The sequence below is a fragment of the Globicephala melas genome, chromosome 14 (assembly GCF_963455315.2).
Source record: "Globicephala melas chromosome 14, mGloMel1.2, whole genome shotgun sequence".
NCBI classification, from domain to species: domain Eukaryota; kingdom Metazoa; phylum Chordata; class Mammalia; order Artiodactyla; family Delphinidae; genus Globicephala; species Globicephala melas.
In genome coordinates this window covers 79,484,341-79,511,218 of record NC_083327.1, presented here as the reverse complement: position 1 = coordinate 79,511,218, position 26,878 = coordinate 79,484,341, and the positions used below count along the sequence as shown (strand labels likewise).

The following is a 26,878-nucleotide window of genomic DNA, read 5'->3' as shown; positions in this document are numbered from 1 at the left end:
CACACAATTATGACCCCTAGTTCAAATACAAAGCGCTTCAAAAGAAGATACAGTAATAAATCTTCCCTTGTATCTCCCCACCCCAATATACACATGTAGTTAACACACCTTTTTACACAAATGGTAGCATATGGTGCACACTCTCTGCTCCTTCTTTTTCTCACCTAAGGGTTTATCTTAGAGAGTGATGTATATCAATATATGAAGAGACTCACATAGCATTCCATTGTATAATTGTACCATCTTTTATTTAACCAACCCCCTATTGAAGGACATTAGGGAGCTTCAATCTTTTGTTCTTACAAACAAAGCTGCAATGAACAAACTTGTACCTATATCACTTTGCCAGTGTGTGAGTGTCCTGTAGGATAAATTGTTGAAGGGCATGGGCACTTGTAATTTTGACAGCTGTCGCTAAATTGTCCTCCATAGAAGTAGCCCGTTGATATTACCAGCAGCAGGGTAATGAGAACGTCTTATTTCCCCACCTGTCTGATAGATGTAAAATATCCTTTCTTATCTATTTTAGAGGCATTTAGAGCAACATGACTGTTGCTCATTTTTCTATAGCCTTGTTGGTATTTTTCACTGATTTTTAGGAGATTATTGCATGTTACTGACCCGTGGTTAATAGTTGAAATTTTCTTTTCCCCATTTATTCTTATAATATGTTTTAACATCTATTAAGACTAGTCCCCACTATTCTGTTTCATAATTTTCCTAACTCTTCTGTTTATTCTTCCATGTGAACTTGAATTTCAATTTAAGAAAAATTAAAAGCTCTCTCTCTTGTTTTTCTGGCCGCGCTGCGCAGCCAGGGACTGAACCCAACCAGGGACTGAACCCAAGCCATGGCAGCAAAAGCTCCGAGTCCTAACCACTGGACTGCCAGGGAATTCCCTTTTTTTTTTAAATTAAAAGCTCTCTGATCATTGTTATCATTGTCTTTATTTTAAATTTTTCCAGTAATGCCTTTTCTGTTATTTTGATTGATAGATTTTTAAGTAGACTCAACTGGCATAATCTGACACTAGAACATTGTTCGGCTCTGGGCTTTTCTTACTGGTCAAGATTTATGTGTTAGTCTTCATACTTTCAGATAAGAGGACACAGAGGAAAGAATTGAGAAAGTCTCAAAGACTGCTCTCTTCTAAGAATAATTCCATATGTTTTCTAGTCTAGCAACAGTTTGCATAATGAAAGTTCCCTGTAAGTTTCCAGAATATTTTGAGTCTTACATATTAGTTCTAATACTGTATATAGTACAGAGGTTTTTTTTTTTTTGGTCAAACAAAAAATATTAGACACCTTTTTCACTAAGAATTTTAATTATCTCACTTTCAGGGTGGTTTATGGTGTTTTGGAGGAAATGGACTTCCTTATGCTGAAAGTTTTGGAGAAGTTCCTTCAGCTACAGTGGAAATGTTCTGTTTGGAAGCTTTAGTAAAACATTCTGAGGTAATTTACATTTTCAAAATATGGTTTACTTTTTAAGATCACATTGAAAACATTATACATGTTGGTTCATTCAAGGGAAATAATTCTCATTTTTTATAAAAGAAAAAAAACTTTTCGCTTGTTTTTAAATTTCTGCTTTTTTCTCAATTGTCAGAATTGATAATCATGATTTAGCACCAATACATGAATTTCACTTTTGCTAAGTATTTCTAAAAATGGATTTAATCTTAATTGCTCATAAAGCAACCTGTTGTCTAAATATGGCATTTACCTTTGTGTTATGCTGTCTTGCATTACCTTTCTCAGATAATTTTTACAAGTAATATTACCAGGGAGTTAATTTCCAGTAAAATATCTGCAAAAGATGTGTTAAGATAGAAAAAAGGTAAATACTTGGAAAAAGTATTTATTTGACCATAGTCTTGATTTTTAACCACAGCATACATATGTCAATGATTAAAAAAAAATTTGGCATTATGACAACTTTTCTATCATCATAGTTTGATTTTAAAAAGAAAAAAGCAACAAACTTTGTGGTGCTCAAGCATCAGTGCATAAAAATCATCCAGGAAACGTGTTAAAATGCACATTCCTGCTCACAGTTAGCAGTTGTAATTTAGTAGATGTGAGGTGGAGTCCAGGAGCTTGCATTTGTAACAGGCATCCCTGGTGAGGCCGATGTAGTTGGTTCGTCCCACATCATGAGAAACACCATCCTAGAGGTTCTAAACGCTCCAGTTTAATTGGGAACCATTAGACGTGGCACAAAAGCATGGTGCTCTCTGGTCATCTCAGTTGCCTCGGGTGGAATCAGGAATCGAGCACAAAGCAGTCTTTAGTGTGGTAACACACTAAAAAGGGAATGTGGGAAAGTAAGCTTGATTTTTTTGTGACTTATGACTGATTTCCGAAACAATAGGTGCATCTGCAGTAGAATGTCCAGTGCATGGAATGTAATAGTTACCTTTCCAGAAACTTCTCAACATATTAATATCTCACTTGATATATGTCTAAACGGCATACTTTTTAAATGCATATAAAATGTGGTAAAATTTAATAAAAATTTAGAGAGTGAAAATCATTGCATATACATGACATGATATCACATAAGTGATATAAGTGATAAAACTAAGTGCTGGGGAGAGGCAAGGCTGTGCTGGTGACGTTGGCAGACTGTAATGGCTTGTTGATCAGTTATGTCACCTTACCTTAATGTATATATTTCCTTTGGCTTTCTTTTATCTCTTTTCTCCATTAAAAATTCACATCCCTCTTTCTTTCTTTTTAATTTTTACTTGATCTTCCTCTTTAAAAAAAAATTCCAACTCTTGAATTTTAGGAGAGCCCCATAGCTGTGGGCTTGTGTGGGGTAGTGTGTAGGGCCACAGATGTTGCTTATCTCTATATGGGAGTTCTTGTAGGCAGAAGCAAAATGTGCCACTTACACAGGGGGATTATTTCCTGTTATCAGGTGGCAGATTTCTCAAGGTAGAGAACCTTTTAAGGTAGTTTCAAGCCAGTCAAAGTATCAGTATAAATTGAAACAATTCTGTAATAATGACATTGTAGTTACATCCAACCAAGAACTAAGCAGAATAACTTTAAGAATAAAAATGTCACAAGTCCTAGTGGCCTTAATTTTTCAGTGATTTTAAAGCACTTCCCACACAGATAGGGGTTTGCTTATTTATTTGAGCTGAGCTGAGAGTTTTGGGGGGGTCTCTCTGGGTCTCTTCCTTGAGCAGGAGCCACCTGGCTGCCCCCCAGCATGCTGTGTCACCTGGTTAGTGAATTTGTGCAACATAAAGTGAGCTTTCATTAATTTATTGTGCTAGATACCCACACATTGTGATAAAATTGAAGCAAATGGAGGCTTACAACTACTGCAGAGGCTGTACCAACTTCACAAGGACTGTCCTAAAGTACAGAGAAATATAATGCGTATCCTTGGAAATATGGCTTTGAATGAACATCTTCATTCTACTATAGTTCGCTCAGGTAACAACTTTACATACCGAGTATTTTGGATCCAGTCCTTTGTTCTTCTCCCACCTCCGCCCCTCATTCATGCTACGCTAATTTTTCAATAGGCTTAAGACTTTGCTTAGGGTTACCTTTGGTTCCTTAGAGCATGTCATTTTAGAAGGGCAAGGAATTGCTTGAGACGTGGGTAGTCCACACCTAAGATAATCAGTGTGTGGACAGTCACAGGAGAGCAGTTTTTGCCATGATGACCATCTAATTGTTTATAGTATCTTTTATATGATCTGGTTAACCAAGAGGCATAGTAAGACTAAAAAGAAGTCCACTGTATAATTGATTTTCCCCCTTGCAACTAATAAACCACCTGTGGGGAAGTACTTTAGATGAAAATTCCTGCCTGATCCAGTCTTTATCATGATGGTTGCACAACGGTGATTTTCCAACTGCAGCATCCCTTCCTCGTTTGCTTTTCAGCATCTGGCATTCTACTGTAAGCAAGAGCTCTTCCCTCTCACTCCTTCCTTCTCTCTTTCCTTCCTTTCTTCCCTCTCCTCCCTCCTTTCCTTCTCTCTCCCTCCCTCCCTCCCTCCCTCCCTATCAGTATGGGCACATGGTTTCCTATTTTTTAATAGTTTATAACTTATTATTGTACTTAAAAATTTGATGCCAGATTGTCTCAGCTTTGGTTAGTAGGAGCCCGGCAAATTGGCTCCTGTGTCCTTTGATATGCCCACATCATTTTGGGAGGCATTCCTTACTTTCCAGTATAACAAGATGTTCTAGGCTCATTTGTTCAAAGAATCCTGTTTCCTTTTAGTAGAGAATGAATTTTAGAGACCAAGATCTGGGTACTGTCTAGCTGTGCTTATTGCTCCTGGGGTGTCTTTGCTTCTGGGCTCTTTCAGTGGAAAAAGCAGGGTGATATATACAAATATATGTATGCATATACACAAATAAATATACATACCTATGTGCACATATACATGCATATGTTCAACAATATTTATTAGAAACGATGAATTTACATTTTTTTCTTGTATCACTCTGTTTTTGTTTTTTTTTTTAATTTACATTTAAGAGTGTCTTGATCAGCAGAAGTTTTTAACTTGCTGAAATCTGATTCGGGGATCAGCAGACTTTTCTATAAAGGACCACTTACTGTATTGGTTTAATTTGTTCCTCTTTTTTTATGGATTATTAAGGTAGAAACTTAGATCACTGATTTTAACCTTTTTTCTTGTTTCAGTTAATCTGTTGCTGTGTAACAGACCACCCTAAAACTCACTGGTTAAAACAGCAGCCATATATTTTGTTCATGAATCTGAAATTTGGGCAAGATTCAGTAGAGAGGGCCTTTATGTGCTATATGCAGCATGAGCTGGGCAGCTCAGCTGTGAGATGGAGGATACATTTTGAAGATTGCTCGTGCACATGGCTTGCAAATTGGTACTGGTTCTCAACTGGGAGCTCAGCCGGGGCTGGGGGCACTGGCTTCTTTCAACACTCGCCTTGGGCTTCCTTAAAGCCTGATGGCTCGGTTCCAAGGGCAAATGTTCCAAGAGAGAGACAGGTATAAGCTCTTTTGCCTTTTATAGTCAAGCACTGGAAGTAAGTTTTGCCATGATCTATTGATTAAAAGTTAGTCACCAAGGCTAGCTCATATTTGAGAAGAAGGGATTTAGAAGGGGTTTAGACCCATCACCTCTTGATGAGAATGGTGTCAAAAGAATTTGAAGACGTGTTTTAAAGTCATTACAGTTATTTTCTAATATAGGTATTTAGAGCTGTAAATTTCCTCTAACCTGCTTTAGATGCATCCCTCAAATTTTGGATATATTGTATTTTCATCATTATTCAGTTTGAAATATTTTCTAATTTCCCTTATGATTTCTTCTTTGTCTCATGGGTTACTTAAAAGTGTGCTGCGTAACTTACAAATATTAATGACTTTCTAGATGTCGTATGTCTTTGATTTCTAGTTTAATATTCCATGCATTCAAAGAACACACCCTGTAAGATTTTAGTTTTTGGAAATGTGACACTTATTTGATGGCCCATTTTATGGTCTATCTTGGTGAATGTTCTATGTGCACTTGAAATGAAGGAATATTCTGTAGTTGTTGGATGAAGTGTTCTATACATAACAGTTCAACCAAGTTGGTTGATCATATTATTCAAATCTTCTCCAGATCTTTACCAAGTTTTGTCTAGTTTAATGAATTACTGAGACGTGTTAAATTCTTCAACTGTGATTGTGAATTTGTTTCTCCCTTTAGTTCTATCAGATTTTTCTTCCTTGTGAAATGTTCATTTTTTTATTATTAAGTATTGTCTCTATCACTGGTAATACTCCTTTTCTTCAAGTCTGCTTTGTCAGGTATTAAAATAGCCATACTGGCTTTTTTTTTTATGCTTGCTGTTTGCATTGCATATCTTTTGTCTTTTTCCCTTCTTTTGCTTTCATTTTTCTGCGACTAAAAATAAGTACGTCTCTAAGACAGCACATACTTGCATCTTTTTTAAAAAGTTCAGCTTGATAATCCCTTTTAATTGAAGTGTTTTGTCTCTTTAGCTCTAATGTAATTATTGATAGTTTGGTTGTGTCTGTTGTCTTGCTCTTGCAATTTGTCCCCTCTCTGGTTTTTGTTTCTTTTTTTCTCCTTTACAGTCTATCTTAAATGCATATTATACCATTTTGTATATAACGTGAGAGTCTCACAACAGTATAATTCAGTTTATACACTCTGCCATCCTTTGTGGTATTGTCATAATTATAGACCATAATATGTTATAGACCACATATGTTATAGACCTCACAATATATTGTTGTTATTTTTGTTTTAACAGTCAAGTGGTATTTAAAGAATATAAGAAAACTTTTTATTTACATGTTTATAATATACAGCGCTCTTCCTTCTTTTCTATCTACTGGGTCTACTGAGCTGACTGAATCTGTGAGTTGATGTTTTTGAGCAAATTTGGAAACTTTCCAGCTTGTCTATCTTTAGATATTCTTTTTTTTGTCCCTTTTTCTCTCTTCTTTCCTCTTGGGACTTCAATTATGTATATTAAATCTCTTGATTCTGTTCCACAGGTCATTGAGACTCTGTCCATGTCTTTCCCAAAATTTTTTTTCTCTGTGCTTTACCTTTCTTTTTTTAATGTATTTTTTTTTTTTTTTTTTTTGCCGTACGCGGGCCTCTCACTGTTGTGGCCTCTCCCGTTGCGGAGCACGGGCTCCGGACACGCAGGCTCAGCGGCCATGGCTCACAGGCCCAGCCGCTCCGCGGCATGTGGGATCCTCCCGGACCGGGGCACGAACCCGTGTCCCCTGCATCGGCAGGCCGACTCTCAACCACTGCGCCACCAGGGAAGCCCTTTTTTAATGTATTTTTAAATTGAGGTATAGCTGAAGTTTCAGGTATACAACATACTAATTCACAGTTTTTAAAGATAACACTTCATTTATAGTTATTGTAAAATATCAGCTATATTCCCAGTGCTGTACAATATATCCTTGTAGCTTATTTATCTTATACATAGTAATTTGTACCTCTTAATTCCATACCCCTATCTTGCCCTTCCCCCCTTCCCTCTCTGCACTGGTAACTGCTAGTTTGTTGTTCTCTGTGTCCGTAAGTCTTTTTCTTTTTTGTTACGTTCGCTAGTTTATTTTTTAGATGCCGCATATAAATGATATCATACAGTGTTTGTCTTTCTGTTGTATCATGCAGTGTTTGTGTTTCTGTTACCTGACTAATTTCACTAAGCATAATACCCTCCAAGTCCATCCATGTTGTTGCAAATGGCAAAATTTCGTTCTTTTTATGGCTGAGTAGTGCTCCAGTGTGTGTGTGTGTATACACACACACACACACACACACACACACACTATATCTTCTTTACCCAGTCATCTACTGATGGACACTTAGGTTGCTTCCGTATCTTGGCTATTGTAAACAGTGCTTCTATGACATTGGGGTGCATGTATCTTTTCAAATTAGTGTTTTAGTTTTATTTGGATATATACCCAGGAATGGAATTGTGGGGTCATATGGTAATTCTGTTTGTAGTTTCTGAGGAACCTCCATACTGTTTTTCACAGTGGCTGCACCAATTTACGTTTCCACCAACAATTTAGAAGCGTTCCCTTTTCTCCACATCCCTGCCAGTATTTGTTAGCTGTGTTCTTTTTGATGGTAGCCATTCTGACAGGTGTGAAGTGATAATCTCATTGTGGTTTTGATTTGCATTTCCCAGTGTTGAGCATTGTTTCATGTACCTGTTGGCCATCTGTACGTCTTCTTTGGAAAAATGTCTATTCCTGTCTTCTGCCCATTTTTTAATCAGGTTGTTTTGGGTTTTTTTGATGTTGAGTTGTATGAGCTGTTTATATATTTTGGATATTAACCCCTATGGGTCATATCATTTGCAAATGTTTTCTCCCATTCAGTAGGTTGTCTTTTCGGGTTTTTTTTGCGGTACGCGGGCCTCTCACTGTTGTGGCCTCTCCCATTGCGGAGCACAGGCTCTGGACACGCAGGCTCAGTGGCCATGGCTCACGGGCCCAGCTGCTCCACGGCATGTGGGATCTTCCTGGACCGGGGCACGAACCCGTGTCCCCTGCACCGGCAGGCAGACTCTCAACCACTGCGCCACCAGGGAAGCCCTGTCTTTTCCTTTTGTTGATGGTTTCCTTTGCTGTACAAAAGCTTTTAAGTTTAATTAGGTGCCGTTTATTTTTGCTTTTGTTTCCTTTGCCTTAGGGGACAGGTCCAAAAAAAATATTGCTATGATTTATGTCAAAGAGTATTCCACCTATGTTTTCTTCTAGGGATTTTATGGTTTCAAGTCTTACATTTAGGTCTTTAATCCATTTTGACTTTATTTTTGTATATGGTGTAAGAAAATGTTTTAATTTCATCCTTTTACATGTAGCTGTCCAGTTTCCCAGCACCACTTATTGAAGAGACTGTCTTTTGTCCATTGAATATTCTTGCCTCCTCTGTTGTAGATTAATTGACCATAATTGTGTGGGTTTATTTCTGGGCTCTCTATTCTGTTCCACTGATCTGTATGTCTCTTTTTGTGCCAGTACCATACTGTTTTGATTAATGTAGCTTTGTAGTAGAGTCTGAAGTCAGGGAGCATGGTTCCTCCAGCTGTTTATTTTCCTCAAGATTGTTTTGGCTATTCAGGGTCTTTTGTGTTTCAATACAAATTTTTAAATTATTTGATCTAGTTCTGTGAAAAATGCCATTGGTATTTTGATAGGGATTGGATTGAATGTGTAGATTGCCTTGGGTAGTACGGTCATTTAAACAATATGAATTCTTCCAATCCATGAATACAGTATATCTTTCCATCTGTATGTGTCATCTTCAGTTTCTTTCATCAGTGTCTTATATATAGTTTTCTGAGTACAGGTATTTTACCTCCTTAGGTAGGTTTATTTCTAGGTATTTTATACTTTTTGATGCAGTGGTAAGTGGTAAATCCTTAATTTCTCTGACAGTTCATTGTTAGTGTATAGAAGCAACAGATTTTTGGATATTAATTTTGTATCCTGCAGCTTTATTGAATTCATTGTTGAACTCTAGTAGTTTTTTTGGTGGCACCTTAGGATTTTTTTATGTATAAAGTATCAAGTCATCTGCAAACAATGACAGTTTTACTTCTTCCTTTCCAATATGAATTCCTTTTATTTCTTATCTGATTGGTGTGACTAGGACTTCCAAAACTATGTTGAATAAAAGTGGAGAGAGTGGGAATCCTTGTCTTGTTCCTAATCTCAGAGAAAATACTTTCAGCTTTTCACCATTGAGTATGATGTTAGATGTGGACTTGTCATATATGGCCTTTATTATGTTGAGGTATGTTCTCTCTATACCATTTTTTGGAGTTTTTATTATAAATGGATGTTGAATTATTTTTATTATTTTATTTTTTAAAATAAATTTATTTATTTTTGGCTGTGTTGGGTCTTGTTGCACATGGGCTTCTCATTGCGGTGCTTTTCTTGTTGCGGAGCACAGGCTCTAGGCATGTGGGCTTCAGTAGTTGTGGCTTGTGGGCTCTAGAGCACAGGCTCAGTAGTTGTGGCACACGGGCTTAGTTGCTCTGTGGCATGTGGGATCTTCCTGGACCAGGGATTGAACCCATGTCCCCTGCATTGGCAGGTGGATTCTTAACCACTGTGCCACCAGGGAAGTCCCCTGGCTGTTGAATTCTGTCAATAGCTTTTTCTTCATCTTTTGAGATGATCATATGGTTTTTATTCTTCAGTTTGTTAATGTGGTGTATCACACTGATAGATTTGAAGATATTGAACCATCTTTGCATCTCTGGGATAAATCACACTTGATACATGGTGTATGATCCTTTTAATGTGTCATCAAATTCAGCTTACTAATATTTTGTTGAGAATTTTTGCTTCTATGTTCATCAGTGATATTGGTCTGTAATTTTATTTTTTAGTGATATCTTTGTCTGGTTTTGGTGTCGGGGTGATGCTGGCCTTTTTGCTTGAGTTCCGAAGCGTTCCTTCCTCTGCAATTTTTTGGAACAGATTGAGCAGGATAGGTGTTAATGCTTCTCTAAATGTTTGGTAGAACTCACTTGTGAAGCCATCTGGTCCCGGACTTTTGTTGGGAGTTTTTTTTTTTATTACTGATTCAATTTCATTATTGGTAACTGGTCTGTGTACATGGCTGAAGTATAAAATCAAGTCACAGGCCAGTAGGAATAGTATAATTCCATTTAGGCAAAAAAAAAAAAAGCATATGGAGCTATAGTGTATATGCATAAATTATAGGTATGTAACTGAATTTTTAAAAAGGTTTGGAAGGGTGTCCACCAGACTTTTAACTTTGATTACTTCTGAGGATATAAGTGGGAATTGGGAAATGATGGGAGTGCTAAAGTGGGATGTTCATTATTAAGTGCTATTTTTGTTTGTTTATTTTTACAATTAAAATGTATTCAGAAGTTATGTAATTAAAAAACAGTAAATATTTAAGAAAGACACAAGTTTTCCAAGGAGCATTAGGTGAAGCATCTCAGGCATTGTAAAAATACTTTGCCAACTAAAAAATGCTGTAGAAATGGCTTGTGCCGTGCTTTCTCTTGTGTTTCCTTTCTTGTGACTCCGTTAAAAATAAAGCCATATTTTTGTACATACCAGTAACATACTTGTATATCTCTATAGGTAGAATTTTAAAACATTAATTATTATAAAGCATTCTATAAGAGATTTTGAAGAGGGATTTTCTAATATTACAAATTAGAGTATTGTTAAAGAATTATTGGGTCTGAAATTTCTTTTGGATTATTAAATAATGGCCTCCTATCATCACAGTGTTTCTCAACACTTTTGCCACAGAAAGTGGGAGGATGAAAGAGGGAGGACAAGCTGCTCTCTATTGAGCACCTGCTACGCTTGGAAATGGAAGTTTTTATATAGATTAATTTATTAGAACCTTCCTTCAGGTCAAATGAACCACGTAACTTGACTGAGTTTCCATAGCAAGTAAGCAAGGGACAGAAATTTGAGCTCAAGTCTCTCTGACCTCAAAGCCCATATTTTGTTTTATTTTAAATTAAATAATACATGAATAGACTCTCATTGTAAATACTTCGGAGAACACAGATATAGCAAAAAATTAAACCCAGCTTTAAACAGAGCCCTCCACAACCCCAACTCCCTCCTAAGAGGCAGTGACTTTAATAGTTTGGTGCCTCTTTCTAGATCTTTGTGTGTTTGTGTGTGTGTGTATGTGTGTGTGTGTGTGTGTGTGCATGCACACACAAGCATAAACTTTGCCTACATATTTATGTTCATAAAGCAATACACTGTTTTAAACAACAAAAACATAAAAAATAAATGAAATTGTACTGCACAAAGTATTTCTTTGTCTCCCTTTAAGAAACAGTTCTTCCAAACTGTTACATATAGAATGGATAAACAACAAGGTCCTACTGTATAGCACAGGGAATTATACCCAATATCCTGAGATAAACCATAATGGAAAAGAATATGAAAAAGAATGTATATGTAGGTATAACTGAGTCACTTTGCTGCAACGCAGAAATTAACACAACATTGTAAATCAACTATACTTCAATTTAAAAAAATGAGTTTTTCCTTCCTGAACCTCAGGTTTTATAAGTTTTTTGTCTGTCAAACAAGTTCATTATTAAGAAACTACTCACTCATGTATTATTAAGGGCTGCTAATATGCCAATCAGAATGAAATAACTAGTGTTAACTCACTGAGTTTAATAATTTTTGCTAAAGCAAAATATGACATTTTCTTACCATTTATGGCCTCATCTCTAGTAATTACAACTTCTGTTAGATTTTCTAAATAAAGAAAATGGCTCTTAACCTTCGTTGAGATCCCTAAGGAGTACCTGGCTGGGGACATCATGGCATTGTGTTGTGGGACCCAGGGGGCCTTAGGGAAGAATGTAATTGTGGTGGTAGGGCTTTTTCTCGTAGACAGATGCTGAGGTTTGCCTTCCTCCCATCATTTTCAGCCTGAAAACCTCTCAATAGTCTGAGACGGATTAGTGCTGGTGTTTAGGGAATGTGTTCTTTCACCAGGCTGGGTTTCGATACTGGTAGAAGCAATAAAGTCCCACCACATTATGGAGGCCTCACACGCCGCCAGAACCCTGGCTAATCTAGACCGAGAGACTGTGCAAGATAAGTACCAGGACGGCGTGTACGTGCTGCACCCCCAGTACCGCACAAGGTAAGAAGGCAGGGTAGAGCCGCTTTGTCCCTGTGGGGACGTAATGCTTCAAGGGCTTAATATTCTAACTTCTTTCTGCATAATTTAGATAAGTTAAATACCTTACAAATAAGTCAAATACCTTATTTACTGAAACAGTTTCCCCCTAATAACCTCAGAAGAATTGCAAGCTGTCGTGAAAGTATGGAACCAGGGTTATTTTATACCAGCGGCTTACCTTCAGGAAGGCTGCATTCACCTTTTATAACATGTCTCACATAAACTCTGTAATGCATATTTCTTCTTTGTTTCATTACATTTTTCATGTAAATCTAAGTTATTAACTGATTAGGGTTGTAGAGGTTGATCTGGATGAGAAGGAGCTAGGACGTTATTACATGCAGGCAACCAAATCAGCCTGGGCCTAGAACTCAAGGAACTAGAGAAAGCTTAGGCGAGGTTATAAAAGCATGTATCGGAAGGAATAAGTTGTAATAAATTTGACTCATACTCCTTCTTAAGGTTATTTCTTTTTTTGTTTGTTTGTTTTCTTAAGGTTATTTCTGGTCACTATTTCCAGTCGTATTGTTGCTAAGACAATAAATATACCACAATGAAAAAATTACACATTTCTTAGATTTTTGTCAGGCACTTTAATACCTCAGAAAATAGCAAGAACTTTTTTTTAACTTGAAAAATAGATTTCCTGGTTAATTCTAATTTGTAAATAAAATAATATGGTAATGTATTTTATATGTGTTACATAATTGGGTGTGTGTTATAAATAGCTTGCAAGTAATATACTATTGCAATTTTTTTAAATGGCATATACAAAGAAAGAATGTTACTTTAAAATCTCATTTGCTCTGTTTCTGATAAACATCATTTTCCTTGATAAAAACAATCTTTTTCATGCATACTGAGTTTGAAACTACACTAGCATATGATTTAATTTCTTAAATACTTTTATTGATTTGTGTAATATTCTCATGGAACTCTTTGGAGGGTAATCTATGACATCTGTCACTTCATTGATCACTAACCGCATTACAGTTGATTTTGGTTGGTCTGCCTGCCTAGTTGTGTTTCCATCCTTACAGAGAGAGCAGTGAGCACACTGCATATATGTCTTTGCCAGAACTCCTTTAGGGCTCCTCAGCAAACCTGTGCTTATAAAGCTTGCCTTAATTAAGTTTATTTTATGTCATATAAACCTGCTAAAATAAGCACCATCCAAAGAGAGTGCTGTGTAGATTCTTATCAAAGTAATAATGCATTTTTTCTGCTTCTTTTAAAAACTCTCTCCCCTGTTAGTCAGCCCATTAAAGCAGATGTCCTGTTTATTCATGGCCTTATGGGAGCAGCATTCAAAACGTGGCGCCAGCAGGACAATGATCAGAATTTAACTGGAAAGGTTTCAGAGGATGAAACCAAGTATACAACATGTTGGCCCAAGGTAAGGAAGCGGCTACCTCTGGTAGGCCACCCTTATCCCGACACACTGCTGTGTCACCGGCCTTTAGAGTCCTCACTGTGACACGCTTACTTTTCTCTTTTTACTGGGATTTTTTTTCCATGCAGTTTTTCTTTTCCTTAGGGACACTTATAATATGTTACATGAACAACTGGGCTTATCACTCTGTGTTGTATAATTTACGGTACATTCTATGACTCTAAAAGAGTATTCTGTTAAGTAAAAAATGGGCAAAGGGCAAGGGCCAGTCAAATAGTCCACTTCCGTTAAAAATATAATTCAAAAAAATATATATATATAATTCAATAAATAATATATTAATAACAGCTGGCTAGTTCTGTGATTTTAATAATTATAAAATAGAAAGACTTTGAAGAAGTAATTCTGCTTTGGATTTCTTTGACATTATTTCTTCTAAAGAGCCTAAACTTTGGCATTAATTTATTGAATGAAATTTATCTAAAGCTCAGTGAAAATTGATGCTGTAAATATGTATAAATAGTTCCTGGGGCTTTGTCCCACTTCCGCTTATCCACCTTCACAAGGGCGTATCAGCAGGAAGAGTGGTTGGCACTCTTTCTCTGGAGACACTGAAATATGGAGATGACGATAAACCTCGGCTCCACAGAGACAGAACTGTAACTGTAATTAGTATCTGAGCTCTCAGGTCAAATCTCTAACCTCCGTCACACTCTTCTGTCTGTCCTGAGATCACAGCTTTCTATTAAATGCTTTCAAAAAGCCAATTTGATCTAGACTCCAAAAACAGGCCCTGCTTTTGGCTATAGCAGATTAAAATTGAGAATATTCTCTTGAAACCTGCATAGACCTTATGCAATATCACCTTATGAGCAGAGATATAAAAAGATAAAATGCTGGAGTTATTTTTCTAGTCACCTTTATACTTTACTCCAGTGCAGTCTTTTACTAGTTGTCAGTATTACAAGGGTCCTTTAGTTACAAATTTCAATTGCTAGGAAATAAGTGGAACAGTGGAAATTCATATCTTCCCTTTTGTACCTTTTATTTTACATAGTCGTGGTTAGCAAGAGACTGTCCCGCTCTCCGAATTATATCTGTGGAGTATGACACCAGCCTTAGCGACTGGAGAGCAAGGTGCCCTATGGAAAGGTAACAGAGGGTGAAGGGTCCAGGCCACAAGTGGGCCCTCTGGGATGGAGGGGTGTTTTATCTTTGAGGCCACAGACAGGATTTTCTTATGGAAAACTAACGTAACCTTTCTTCTCTTCCTTATAGAGGAAATTAGCTATAAATAATGAAACTGTATAAGGCTTAGATATAGTGTCAATGTTGGGCTTCTAACATGGTTCGCTTAAAACTATTCTCATAGTAAGGACCATGGATTCGAGAGCAAAGTTTCCTTAATTCCTGGAAGTAAACATGGGGCTTTTGGCTTTTGTGTTCACAAGCATACCACCTAAAGGAAGCCAAGAGAGATGCTGAGCAACGTAGGCTCCTTATGTCACTTGTACATCGTATGTGCCAATTGTATATACAGGAGAGAGCGCTCGATTTCTGGACTTCAGGACCTAGACTGTAGCCAACTCTGCCTTTGACTCACTAGCCATCTTAGGTCATTAAACTGGTCTGGGAAGTCTGGTCTGCAAATGGAGGGAGTTGGTCTGATCTGTGTTATCAAACTGAGTGTTATATATGAGTGACGCCCACCTAGGTGCCAGAGGAATGGTGCTGAGGGTCAGCGGGCGAGACCCCAGGGCTCCTTCCCCAGGTCACCCAGAGGAGCTCGCATAAACCTTTATTTCAAAGAAAGGATTCTCCACATACACAGTTTAAAACTACCAGACCAGACAGCTTTAGAGTTCCCTTTTAGTTTGAAAATTACTTATTTGAAGTCTGATTCTAATAGCTTTGTGCTGTTTCTAAGTACCAAACCAAAATGATGAAAGCTTAGTGTTTGTAACATAAATACAAGTAGAACTAAACAGCAATGACAGCTGACTCCACAGGTGAACTCGCAAAGGACAGCATGGTCTCCGCTGATCCTTGTCTTGTCAGGCCACCTAATGAGGAGGGATGCACACCCTAAGTGGTGGGGGCAATGGGGTAAGACCCCAGTTTGACCCGTGAAAATTGCCCGATACGTTTTAGATGCCTAAACAATGCTTGTTTCATAAATATTCCCACCTGTGCCAGTGTAACTAAGTTAGAAATGGGGAATGAGCAATTGCGGGAATCAACCGGAGAGAATAGAGGTATTCCTGACTCCAAAATGTAGCATGTAGAATTGGTCCAATAAACAAAAGATCTTGCCTTAAAACGTGGATAGCAAAATTGGGGCAGGGGGAATCAGTAGCCTCCTGTCATACCCGCTGTTTTCATTTTGTTCAGAAAGTCCATTGCATTCAGGAGCAACGAACTTCTGAGGAAGCTCAGAGCTGCTGGTGTTGGGGATAGGCCAATGATTTGGGTATCACACAGCATGGGAGGTAAGTATGTTTCATTGTTGCCAAACAAGCATTGTGAGGTCGTCAGCTATGGAGCTCTCTGTTTTGTTTACTGGTAGCCCTTTTCCCCCCAAATTAATGTTTTTGGCTATGGCTCCTTCCCTGCTATTTGTTTTTCTAAGAGGGGACAACTAGTAAAAAACCATATAAAAAGAAAATGAGTTAAGCACTACGCTTGATAATGAGTAAATATCAGAAGCTGTCCATGGCGTATGTAAGCCCAACTTGTCAATATCTCTCAGCGTTCCTGGCTGGTCCCAGGGCCCCCCCCTTTCTTCCCTGTTTCTCCAACCACCACAGAGTCCGTCACTGCTCCTGTGCCCACAGCCCCAGCATGCCTGCTTACCCCTTGCCCAAGGCCTGCAGAAGTGGCGGTGTGATCACAGGTGTCCCCTCTTTGGTCCCAGTGCTTGCTTGCTAAGCCACATCCCCTGCTTCTCCCAACCCACTCCCAGTCCGGTGCTAAATGTTCACCATCCACCTTGCAGAGGGCCTTTCAGCAGCCCTTGGCCTAGTTTAGCTGATGAAATGCTCAGGACTGCTGACTCTTGAGTCTGGGCTTTTTGCTGAGAGAAAGGTGGATGTAGCCCTTTATATCCTCAGAGACCGACTGTTACCATCCATGTTACCTTTGTGTTTCCCTATCAGCTCCAAGCCCAGGTTGGGTTAGGTTGTCCTAACGGAGTGGTCGTTAGTGGGCTGCTGCGGGTAGGTGGGGAGGCTGGCTGCTGCCTATGCACGTCATTGATGGACACCCAACATGCAGTGCCTAACTCTCTTCTCCGGGAGAGTGCATCCTGTGATGTAACATCTGCTTTACAAATGAGTTTCTAGAATCTTACCTGTTCGTAGTCTTGTGCTATATATTTTAGAGGATTGGGCGCATTACTAAGTGTTAATATTTTAAGGCCCTGTTTGTTGGACTACAGAGAATTATTGTTTAAACTTTTTTAAAGAAAGCATCTCTTTTTCTGTATTTCTTGTTTGCCTTTTTTTTAATAAGGGAAGGAAAATAGCTTATGCATTGTTTTTCTTCTCTATGGCTAGGTCTTCTTGTCAAAAAGATGCTGTTGGAAGCCTCTAAGAAGCCAGAAATGAGTACTATTATAAACAATACCAGAGGAATAATTTTTTATAGTGTCCCTCATCATGGATCCCACCTGGCTGAATACTCTGTTAATATTCGTTATCTTCTCTTTCCCTCTTTGGAAGTCAAAGAACTCAGCAAGGGTAATACTTTTTTTCTAAAGGGAATTGGCATTGTATTAACACCAGTTATACAGGAGAAGGAGAAGAACAGATTTGACTAACAGTTTTAACTTGGCTGTATTACCTCATTTTACTATTTGTACATCAATTGTGTTTAGACTATCATGGAAACTTTTTAGTTTGGGGTTAATTTTTCTTTGATACATTCCCTTTTTGTTCTTAAGCCATTATCTGCTTAAGAAATATAACAATAATTTTAACACTATCTTAGTTAAAATTTTTAAAGTTACATAATGTTTTGCATTAAGTATTATTCCAAATTACCAAAGAACTGCTCTTTTCCACAAGTTTGGAAAATCATCAACTGTTAAAATATACACGAGCTTTACAGATATTCATATTAATTATAAGGCACTATATTTGTTTGGGGTTAATAAGCATCTTCTCTTTCTCTGGAACACCTACCTGTTAATCAGAATTTTGGGACCCTTGGCTTGAGCTTTAGTATACCATTGTCTTTTTGCTCATATGCTCTTTGTTCTGCTTTATGGAGAGTAATTGGACTTTATCTTCAAACCTTTTGTTGAATTTGATTTTTTTTGCAGTCAAACTTTACCTTCCACAAGCTCTTTCTTGTTCTGTGATCCATTTTCTTTTGAAATCATTCTAAAGATACTAACTAGAGGTTTTTTTTTTAAAAAAAAAGTGTCTTCTGTGCCCAGGTTTTCTGTTTGCTCACCTGGTCTGTCTCTCTCAGGTGGGAGGCTTTCCTCTAAGACCTGGTGCTTCTTGGTCACCCTTTGATACTTGAGGATGGGGGACAGGAAGGGGATGGGTGCTCTGTGATTACAGACAGGCTCTGTTGATGGGAGGCTGTGCTTCAGAGTGGACGTGGAAGTGCCAGCCAGCACACCGAGGGACCCCTCAGCCCCACACACCAAACTGCCCTGGGTACTGCTTCTGGTCAGCCAGCAATGTGAGAAAAACTCTCCCGCTGACACTGGCCTCTGAGTTCTAGATTGGTTTCAGCCCTTTTCTCTCATCTTAATGGCTTCTTAGGAAAAAGAGAAAATAAGCCACCATCTTGAATCAGAACCCTAATTTCCTCTCTAAATTTGGAAGGTTGATGCATTTTATTATGAACTAGATAAACAGATCTTGTTACAATCTCGCTCTCTATAATTTTACAGATTCTCCTGCACTTAAAACACTACAGGATGACTTTCTGAAGTTTGCAAAAGATAGAAACTTCCAGGTGCTGAGTTTTGTAGAAACACTACCAACCTACATTGGTAGCATGATTAAACTCCACGTGGTGCCCCTGGAATCAGCAGGTATTCACTCTTTTGAAACTTGTTTGTCCTTAGTTTCCTGGTTGGTGGTAATCATAAACGTCAACTTTTATATCCAGTTTCTCAGTTTTAGGAGACAGTTTTATGAAGATTTAGATTCTGTTATTCTTTTAAGCCATAGAGTAAAACTTCTCTGCAAACATTTAACCTTGGCATTCCCCTTCCCTCCTTTCATTTAACTGATCAGACAGCAAAGGTTAATCGGCTAACTCTGCATTAGCTCTCAACAGTGAAATCTGCTGCATTAAGGTAAGAATCAGAGCTTTTCTATCAGCTAGATTAAAAGGAGCATTTCATTTCACAGATTGATAGCCACCTGCAGGAACCTTAAAGAAATCAGCTAAAGGTGTGGAAGCTTAGTAATATTCAAGCAACAGAGATTGTGAAGGAAAAAACTAGTGTTAAAGTTCAGTGTCTTCCTAATCCTGGGACTGAGGGAAATGACCAATACCTGCTACTGCAGAGCACTGTAGTCTACTGTAGGCTCTCCGAGGGCAGAGCCCACATCTCAGTTCTCCTCATAGCCTCCTGTGTTACTCTGAGCATAGTGAAGAGCCCGTACATTTCACTCCCTGAAAGGCTTTCCCCTCAACCTGGCTAACCCTTTAGTTTGCTTGTCAGACCCTTTTCTGATCACTTCGGGGGGCTGGGTCAGGTGCTGTCCTGGTAGCACTCTGCCATTACTGAGAGCTCCTGGCAGCCAGGCATGGTGCGTATCTGGAGCGCCTGCCAGATGGTTCTTCTGTCTGCGTAACAAGTTTTGTCCTACTTCATTATTATCTATATAAAATGAAAAAGGCTTGATATCCTATAGTGGAATCTGAAGAGACTTTACCTTAAAGCAATATGCCATAGGGGGAGGAACTGCTGTTTGGTAGTTGAAGAATCTGAAGAGTTCAAAGAACAGTGGCCAGTTTTTTGTTTTCTTTTAAGATGAATTTGGGAGCTTAAAGCAAAATTAATATTGTGGACCACCTGCTGGTAGTGACATAGCCTTGTCATCATTCTGTCCACCCCTTCTTCTGTGTCACCAGGTGGCCTGTCTTCCTTCATAACCACCAGCTGCACTTCCTCACCTGGCTGGCTTCACTAGTACCTCCTGTCACTTCCATCTAGGTGGACTTGGTTAGGCTGAAACATCAAAAACTCAACCAGCTCTCTCAAGCACCACATCATCTCCTTCCCTGGTAGAGTGAGCGTGGAGGGTCGGGTATAGAAGGGATTCCATGTGAGACGTTCCCATTCGTTTCATCAGGGCACGGGAGCTCATTATCAAGTTTCTAATATTAGCTCTAGGAAGAGAAGTGGTTCAGAGAAGTGTGGAATAACTTAGTAATAACCTGCAGTGTGTAAACGTTTTGAAGGTGACAGTGCTCAGGCTCTGTTCACTATTGAATTAGGAAATCGGCAGCACACACACAGAATTTATGAGAAAAGCATAAAGTTATAATTACACCTACTGAGACTCCATTGTCACGTGATTAGTCAAATGCAGTTTAGTTACAAACTTTAAGTTCCTTTATCTCTGATTTGGTTCTCGATCACGACCAAATCAACATTTACCAGTACGCATTTGGCCTCTTTCACTGTTGACAGGGGGCAGCTTATATTTTTACTTAAATTTTATTGACATTTTTGTTTTCTTCAGATCTAGGCATTGGAGATCTAATTCCTGTGGATGTTAACCATTTGAACATTTGTAAGCCAAAGAAAAAGGATGCTTTTTTGTACCAACGTACCTTACAATTCATCCGTGACACGTTAGCCAAAGACCTGGAAAACTGACAATTGTCTTTTTCTGTTTTCACACATGAACACAGTGCAAGAAACGTGGTGTTCTCTCTTTTTAAGCTCTACGCAATCATGCAAATGTAGTCATTATGGCATTAATGTGGCCTGGAGTATGTTGCAGGCAACAGAATATTGTTCTGTAAAACACAAACCCAGAAGTGTCAATCAAAGAAAGAAGGGCTAGACTGGATTCTTCTGATTTAAAAAACTTCCATATGTGCCAGTTTATGTTTTGCAGTGTTGTCCCTGGTGATAGGGAGCAAGCTGCTATGGCTAAAGGATGTGATCTGTGACTTTTGTCATCTGTGACTGTCCCTGGCTCATGCTGGGAGCAGCGCTGATGGCTTCTGAAGGGAGAGCCATCACCAGTTTACCACAGAAATGCCTGTTGGAGGGTGCCTAAAATGGAGAGAGAATGAACTAGAACATAAAGACTCTGTTTTGGGTCAGGGTTTCCATGTGCTGTAAGTTTTTAAAACTTGTCAGTGTAAACCTTTGTGTAACATGTTAGCTTTGTTACACGCCTTGTCATCCCTGGGTCATTTCCTTGTAAGTTTTTATTTTCATATTGCTGAGAACAAATATTTCTCTTTTAAAAAAATTTCTAGCCTATAATAATTCTTTCCAGACTGTAGCTACCTATACTTTTAATTTTTCCCAGATAAGAATAATAAATCCATTATTGATCAAAGTGTGAACTAAAACTATTCTAAGCTATTATATATATATTAGCAATACTTAATATCAAGATTCTCAGATTCTTTTTAGCTAAAGTATACCATTATTTCTTGCTCATTAGGAAATGGTATTAATTGGTCTCCAGCATGTGAGAAATAGGAAATCATACTGATGACTTTTTTTTAAGTAACAGCATTATTGAGATATTAAACTTCACCCTTTTAAATGCACAGCTCATTGATTTTTAGTGTGTTTACAGAGTTGTGCAACCGTCACCACTATCTAGTTTCAGAACATTTCATCATTCCTCCAGATAACCCCACAGCCATTAGCAATCACTCCTCTCCTCTCCCCCAGCCACTGGTCAGCACTAATCTTCTGTCTCTATGGATTTGCCCATTATGGGCATTTCATATGAATGACAAGTTTTAAAAAAATTACAACACGTGGCCTTCTGTGTCTGGCTTCTTTCTCTTAGCATAATGTTTTGAAGGTTCATCCATGGTGTAGCATGTATACATGTAGTAGGACTTCGTTCCTTTTTATGGCCAAATAATAGTCCATTGTATGGATGTACCACATTTGTTTATCCATTCATCATTTGAGGGACGTTTAGGTTCTTTCAATGTTGGGGCTGTTATGAATAATGCTGCTGTTAACATTCACGTACAAGTTTTTGTGTGGACATGTTTTCCATTCTCTTGGGTATATACTAGGAGTGGAATTGCTGGGTCATGTTAAGCTTATGTCTACCATTTTGAAAATGATGGACATTTGTAGAATGGGATAGTCAAAGCTAAAAGGAGTACAGCATCTGAAGGTAAACTGGGGGCATCAGTGAACCTTAACAACATCTAATTGTTTAATTATGCAAAAACCTAACAAGTGACTTAACTACCTGTTTTGTTATGTAGCTATAGAGTGTGCTAGTTAGCTATCAACAATAAACTCTAGCTAATGGGATCACGTGGGGAGAGGGGTGTACATAGGCTTGGTTCGTTTTCTTTTTCTGTTTTCCATGAACCATGGCAGATATACCATGGCTGGAATATCTGTTCATTAACTTAGAGTAATGAAATGAAACCCCACTTGGTAAAATCTCAATATAGCCATTATAGCTGTGCTTTAAAAATAAGGTCTGGGAGAGAGATCCAGTGTACTTCTGAATGACTATAGCTTTTCAGGCAAGTCACTTACCATTTCTGTTCATTCTGTTTATGAAATGGATATGATGTATACAGATTCACTTCATCAGTCCTGTAAGATTTAAGTCAATAATGTTTTAAAAATAATCATCACCTGAAAAACTCTAAGAACACAAAGTATGAAAACATACACATTTGAAATAGTTTTAAACTTAGACCATCAGTAAAATGGTTCTCCTAGTTCAATCAGCCTTGTTTAAATATCCTTTCTGGAAAAAATTTCAAATGAAGCTTCCTATTACCTTTCCCCTCATGGGAAAAGTCTCTTTAAATGATCTATCCAGGAAGGAAATAAACAGAATACAGGTGTTAGCAGACTACTGAAAACAAGCTGTAAATAAAATTCAGATGAAAAATTAATTATCCTTATCTATAAGCCCTTTACTTCTTTCTGATTACGTTGTCAACCCTAAAAGTTAAGGGCACCGAGTCCCCCCTTTACTCCACTGTTTAAATGTCACCATAGAGAGAGTCAGACTACAAATGGAGGATTGTGATGCCTTTCTTGACTCCATCTCAACCATTCACCCAAGGTCACAGCAACAGGCATAATATGGTGGAGGACGCGGCCCTCTGCTCAGGTTGGGGCGCCCATGGTAGTGGATGCCAGCACTGGTTTCCTGTTGTTGAGAAACACAGCACAGTCACAGAGTGACGTGTGTATATCTTTTGAGCTTGGCTCATAATTTACAGTGCCCCTCAAATTATTTCTAATTCCTAGAATTTGACTTTTAGGCATACCCTCCTGAATTTTCATCTCTTTGTTATATTAAATATGTTAATGTATGGTTTCGCTTTTATTGACATTTGGTATAAAAATTATGTCCATGAAAAAAATTTAAACATGTTCAATAAATGCAATTTTAATGTACTCAGTAAAACTGATTGTGCCCTTATATTGGATGTTGAACACTCCCCAAAGCTAATCACTTAAAATCTATTAGAGGGCTTCCCTGGTGGCACAGTGGTTGAGAGTCCGCCTGCCGATGCAGGGGACACAGGTTCGTGCCCTGGTCCGGGAAGATCCCACATGCCGCGGAGCGGCTGGGCCCGTGAGCCATGGCTGCCGAGCCTGCGCGTCTGGAGCCTGTGCTCCTCAACGGGAGAGGCCACAACTGTGAGAGGCCCGTGTACCACAAAAAAAAAAAAAAAAAAAAAAAAAATCTATTAGAAATTCATTGTATAATTATAAATTGCCTTAATAAAGCAGAAGACATAAAAAGGCAGTTTAATATCCAAGAAGTTTCCAAATTTAGAAAAAGCCATTCTTGTAAAAATTCCAGTTCTTAATCCGCTTTTAGCTTGGCCTTGGAGTTTAGAAACAGTGTCATGGAATTCAACAGCTGGTTCCAAAGTTTGAAAACACTAAGCTTACTAGAACCTTTGATTTTTAATTTAATCCAAACTATTTCAGGATTGTTAAAGCTAGTTTATATTGAAAGCTGGATACTCACCGATTCCTAGGATCATTAGAGAGTTCTGGATATGAATGTAATCTCTAAGCATAAAAAGCTTTGGGTATGTATACATCTAGATGGGTTTTAGAATATTTTGACATCTTGGATTACCAGATTAAAACATTTTTGAGAGTTCTGGACCAGGATGGTGACATAGGAGGCTCCTGAACTCGCCTGCTCCACAGACACCAAATTTACAGCTACACACGGAACAGTTCCCTCAGAGAGAAGTTCAGAAACTAGCTGAGCAACTCTTACACATTGGGTGAACGAGAAAATGCCCATGTTGAAATGGATAAGAAAGACTGAGACATACTGTCACCATAAATCTCACCCTTGGCACAGTGAGATACAATCAGGAGGGAACACACAACTCCCAGCTTCTGCCTGAGGAGTGAAGGGTTTGGGCCCAACATCCAGTGCCCCAACTTTCAAGTCTTCCACCTGAAGGATGGACCTCCCCCACCACACCAAAACACCTAGCTTTGAAAGCCAGCAGGGCTTGCATACACAAGACCCACAAGTCTACAGCAAAGAAAAAACAGTTCGAAATGGGCTTGCAAGGACTCACAGTGGCTCTCCCCGCAGGGCTCAGCACAAGGGCAGCAGACAGAAATGCCCATCTCCCAGCCTTTTCCTGAAAGGTGCCCATTTGCTTATCTTAAAAGCTGCGGCCTGAGGGTCAGGCTTCTAATTCAGCACACATCTAGAGGATGACTGTGATCTTCCCTGGGGACCAGGGAGGCTGGTGGTTCTGTCTCTGCATTCTCCCTCTTGCCCACTCGAGGTTGCTGGTGTCTTCCTGGAAGGAGCTTCGACACATCTCTAGTGCCCTGTCTTTTGTGGCTGTTACCCAGGGAGTGCACCGCTTGATTACTTGCCTCTGATGGCCAGCAAGCCTTGTGTTTGTGGATCCCACAGGACTGTACAAAGAAACAGTTCCATCCCCCTATTGCTCAGCACAGAGGGAGCACAGAAACACCCATCTTCCAGTCTTCCCCTGGAAGGGTCTATCTGTATACTTGAAAAGCTGCTGCCTGAGGGTTCAGTTTCCAATCAGCCTGCATCTAGGTACTGACTGAGAATGTTCCCTTTGGAACACTGAGAGGTCCTAGCAGAACCTCAACTCCCGGGAGCCACTAAGAACAAAGAAGGAGGTTCAGACAGTCACAGAGTTTGAGAGATAACCAAGAGCTTGATGGGCTGAATCCTAGGTTCATCTCCTACACGAGACCACTCTGTCAAGACTGGGGACTTCCCTGGTGGCGCGGTGGTTAAGAATCCGCCTGCCAATGCAGGGGACACGGGTTCAATCCCTGGTCTGGGAAGATCCCACATGCCATAGAGCAGCTAAGCCCGTGTGCCACAACTACTGAGCCTGTGCTCTACAGCCTGCGAGCCACAGCTACTGAGCCCGTGTGCCACAACTACTGAGCCAGCGCACCCTAGAGCCCACGTGCTCTAGGGCCCACGTGCCACAACTACTGAGCCTGTGTGCTGCAACTACTGAGCCCATGCCCTAGAGCCCGTGTGCCACAATTATTGAGCCCATGCACCACAACTACTGAAGCCCACGTGCTCTAGGGCCCGCGTGCCACAACTACTGAAGCCCATGCGCCCTAGAGCCCATATGCTGCAACTACTGAAGCCTGTGTGCCTAGAGCCCATGCTCCACAACAAGAGAAGCCACTGCAATAAGAAGCCCGTGCACTGCAACAAAGAGTAGCCCCCGCTCACCACAACTAGAGAAAGCCTGCATGTAATGAAGACCCCCCGCCCAGAAAAAAAAGACTGGGAGAGGTGGCTATTTTATCTAATGCACAGAAGCCAACACAGAGAGTCAAGGAAAATGAAGAAACAGAGGAATATGTTGCAAACAAAAAGATGAAACTCCAAAAACAGACCTTAATGAAAGAGAGATAAATAAGTTCCAAATAATGGTCATAAAGATGCTCACCATGGTCAGGAGAGTAATTCATGAATAGCGTGAGAATTTCAGCCCAAACATAGAAAATATAAGAAAGAATCAATCAGAAATCACAGAGCTGAAGAATACTAACTGAAAAACGTAGTAGGGGGTTCAATGGCAGACCAGATCATGGGGAAGAAAGGATCAGCAAACTCAAAAAGAGGGCAGTGGAATGCATCCAGAGGACCAAAAAAAAAGTGAAAAAGAATGAAGATAGCTTAAGGGACCTATGGGATACCATCAAGCAGACTTGATACTTGCATTATAGAGGTTCCAGAAGGAGAAGAGAGAAAAAAGGGTCAGAAAGCTTATTCAAAGAAATAAAGGGTAAAATCTTTCCTAAGCAGGAATCCCAAAGGATTCCAAATAAGATGAATTCAAAGAGCCCCACAAACTTTGCTGTACACTGGAAACTAACACAACATTGTAAATCAACTATACTCCAATAAAAACTTTTAGAAAAACAAAAAAACAAAGCCCCAGGGAATTCCCTGGCAGTCCAGTGGTTAAGACTCTGTGCTTCCACTGCATGGGGCACAGGTTCGATCCCTGGTCAGGGAATTAAGATCCCACAAGCCACATGGCAGGGCCAAAAAAAAAAAAAAAAGAGCCCCACACTGAGACACATTATAATTAAACTGTCAAAACGAGAGAATCTTAAAAGCAGCAAGAGAAAAACAACTTGTTATGTACAAGAGAACCCCATAAAACTACCAGCAGATATTTTGCATAACTTTTGCAGGCCAGAGAGGAGTGACACAATATATTACAAGTGCTGATATATTACCAAGAATACTCTACCTGGCAAAGTTGTTCTTCAGAGTGGAAGAAGGGATGGAGTTTTTCAGACAAGCAAAAGCTGAAGGAGTTCATCACTACCAGACCAGACTTACAAGGAACGTTAAAGGGACTTCTTCATGCTGAAATGAAAGGACACTATTTAGTAACAGGAAAACATATGAAAGCATAAATCTCACTAGCAAATGTAAATACAGATGGTCTCCAACTCACAATGGTTCAACTTAATGATTTTTCGATTTTATGATGGTGCAAAGTGGTGTGCATTCGGTAGAAACCGTAC

The 26,878-nt window shown here is 39.1% G+C and overlaps 1 protein-coding gene and 1 long non-coding RNA gene across 4 annotated transcripts in view; one reads left to right on the top strand and one right to left on the bottom strand.

Moving 5' to 3' along the window:
• SERAC1 (serine active site containing 1) overlaps nucleotides 1-23,305 on the top strand; it is an 87,528-nt gene extending 64,223 nt beyond the window's left edge. The window contains exons 9-17 of one of the 3 annotated variants that reach the window (XR_009558845.2): nucleotides 1,345-1,458; nucleotides 3,294-3,456; nucleotides 12,047-12,197; nucleotides 13,491-13,632; nucleotides 14,687-14,781; nucleotides 16,021-16,118; nucleotides 17,184-17,366; nucleotides 18,536-18,946; nucleotides 20,346-20,425. Coding sequence is in view for 2 of the 3 variants with exons in the window: in XM_060283880.1 (XP_060139863.1) it covers nucleotides 1,345-1,458; nucleotides 3,294-3,456; nucleotides 12,047-12,197; nucleotides 13,491-13,632; nucleotides 14,687-14,781; nucleotides 16,021-16,118; nucleotides 17,184-17,366; nucleotides 18,536-18,876 (1,287 nt within the window). In the remaining variant the exon portion in view is untranslated. Of the gene's footprint in view, nucleotides 1-1,344; nucleotides 1,459-3,293; nucleotides 3,457-12,046; nucleotides 12,198-13,490; nucleotides 13,633-14,686; nucleotides 14,782-16,020; nucleotides 16,119-17,183; nucleotides 17,367-18,535 lie in introns of all 3 variants that reach the window. The other 2 variants (XM_030853061.2, XM_060283880.1) reach the window with 2 other exon arrangements.
• LOC132593395 (uncharacterized) lies at nucleotides 19,896-26,720 on the bottom strand. The gene is made up of 3 exons (XR_009558846.1): nucleotides 26,599-26,720; nucleotides 22,364-22,423; nucleotides 19,896-20,625 (listed from the first exon to the last, which is right to left on the bottom strand). It is a non-coding gene; the product is annotated as an uncharacterized lncRNA (long non-coding RNA).
• Between the last annotated feature and the right edge of the window lie 158 nt (nucleotides 26,721-26,878).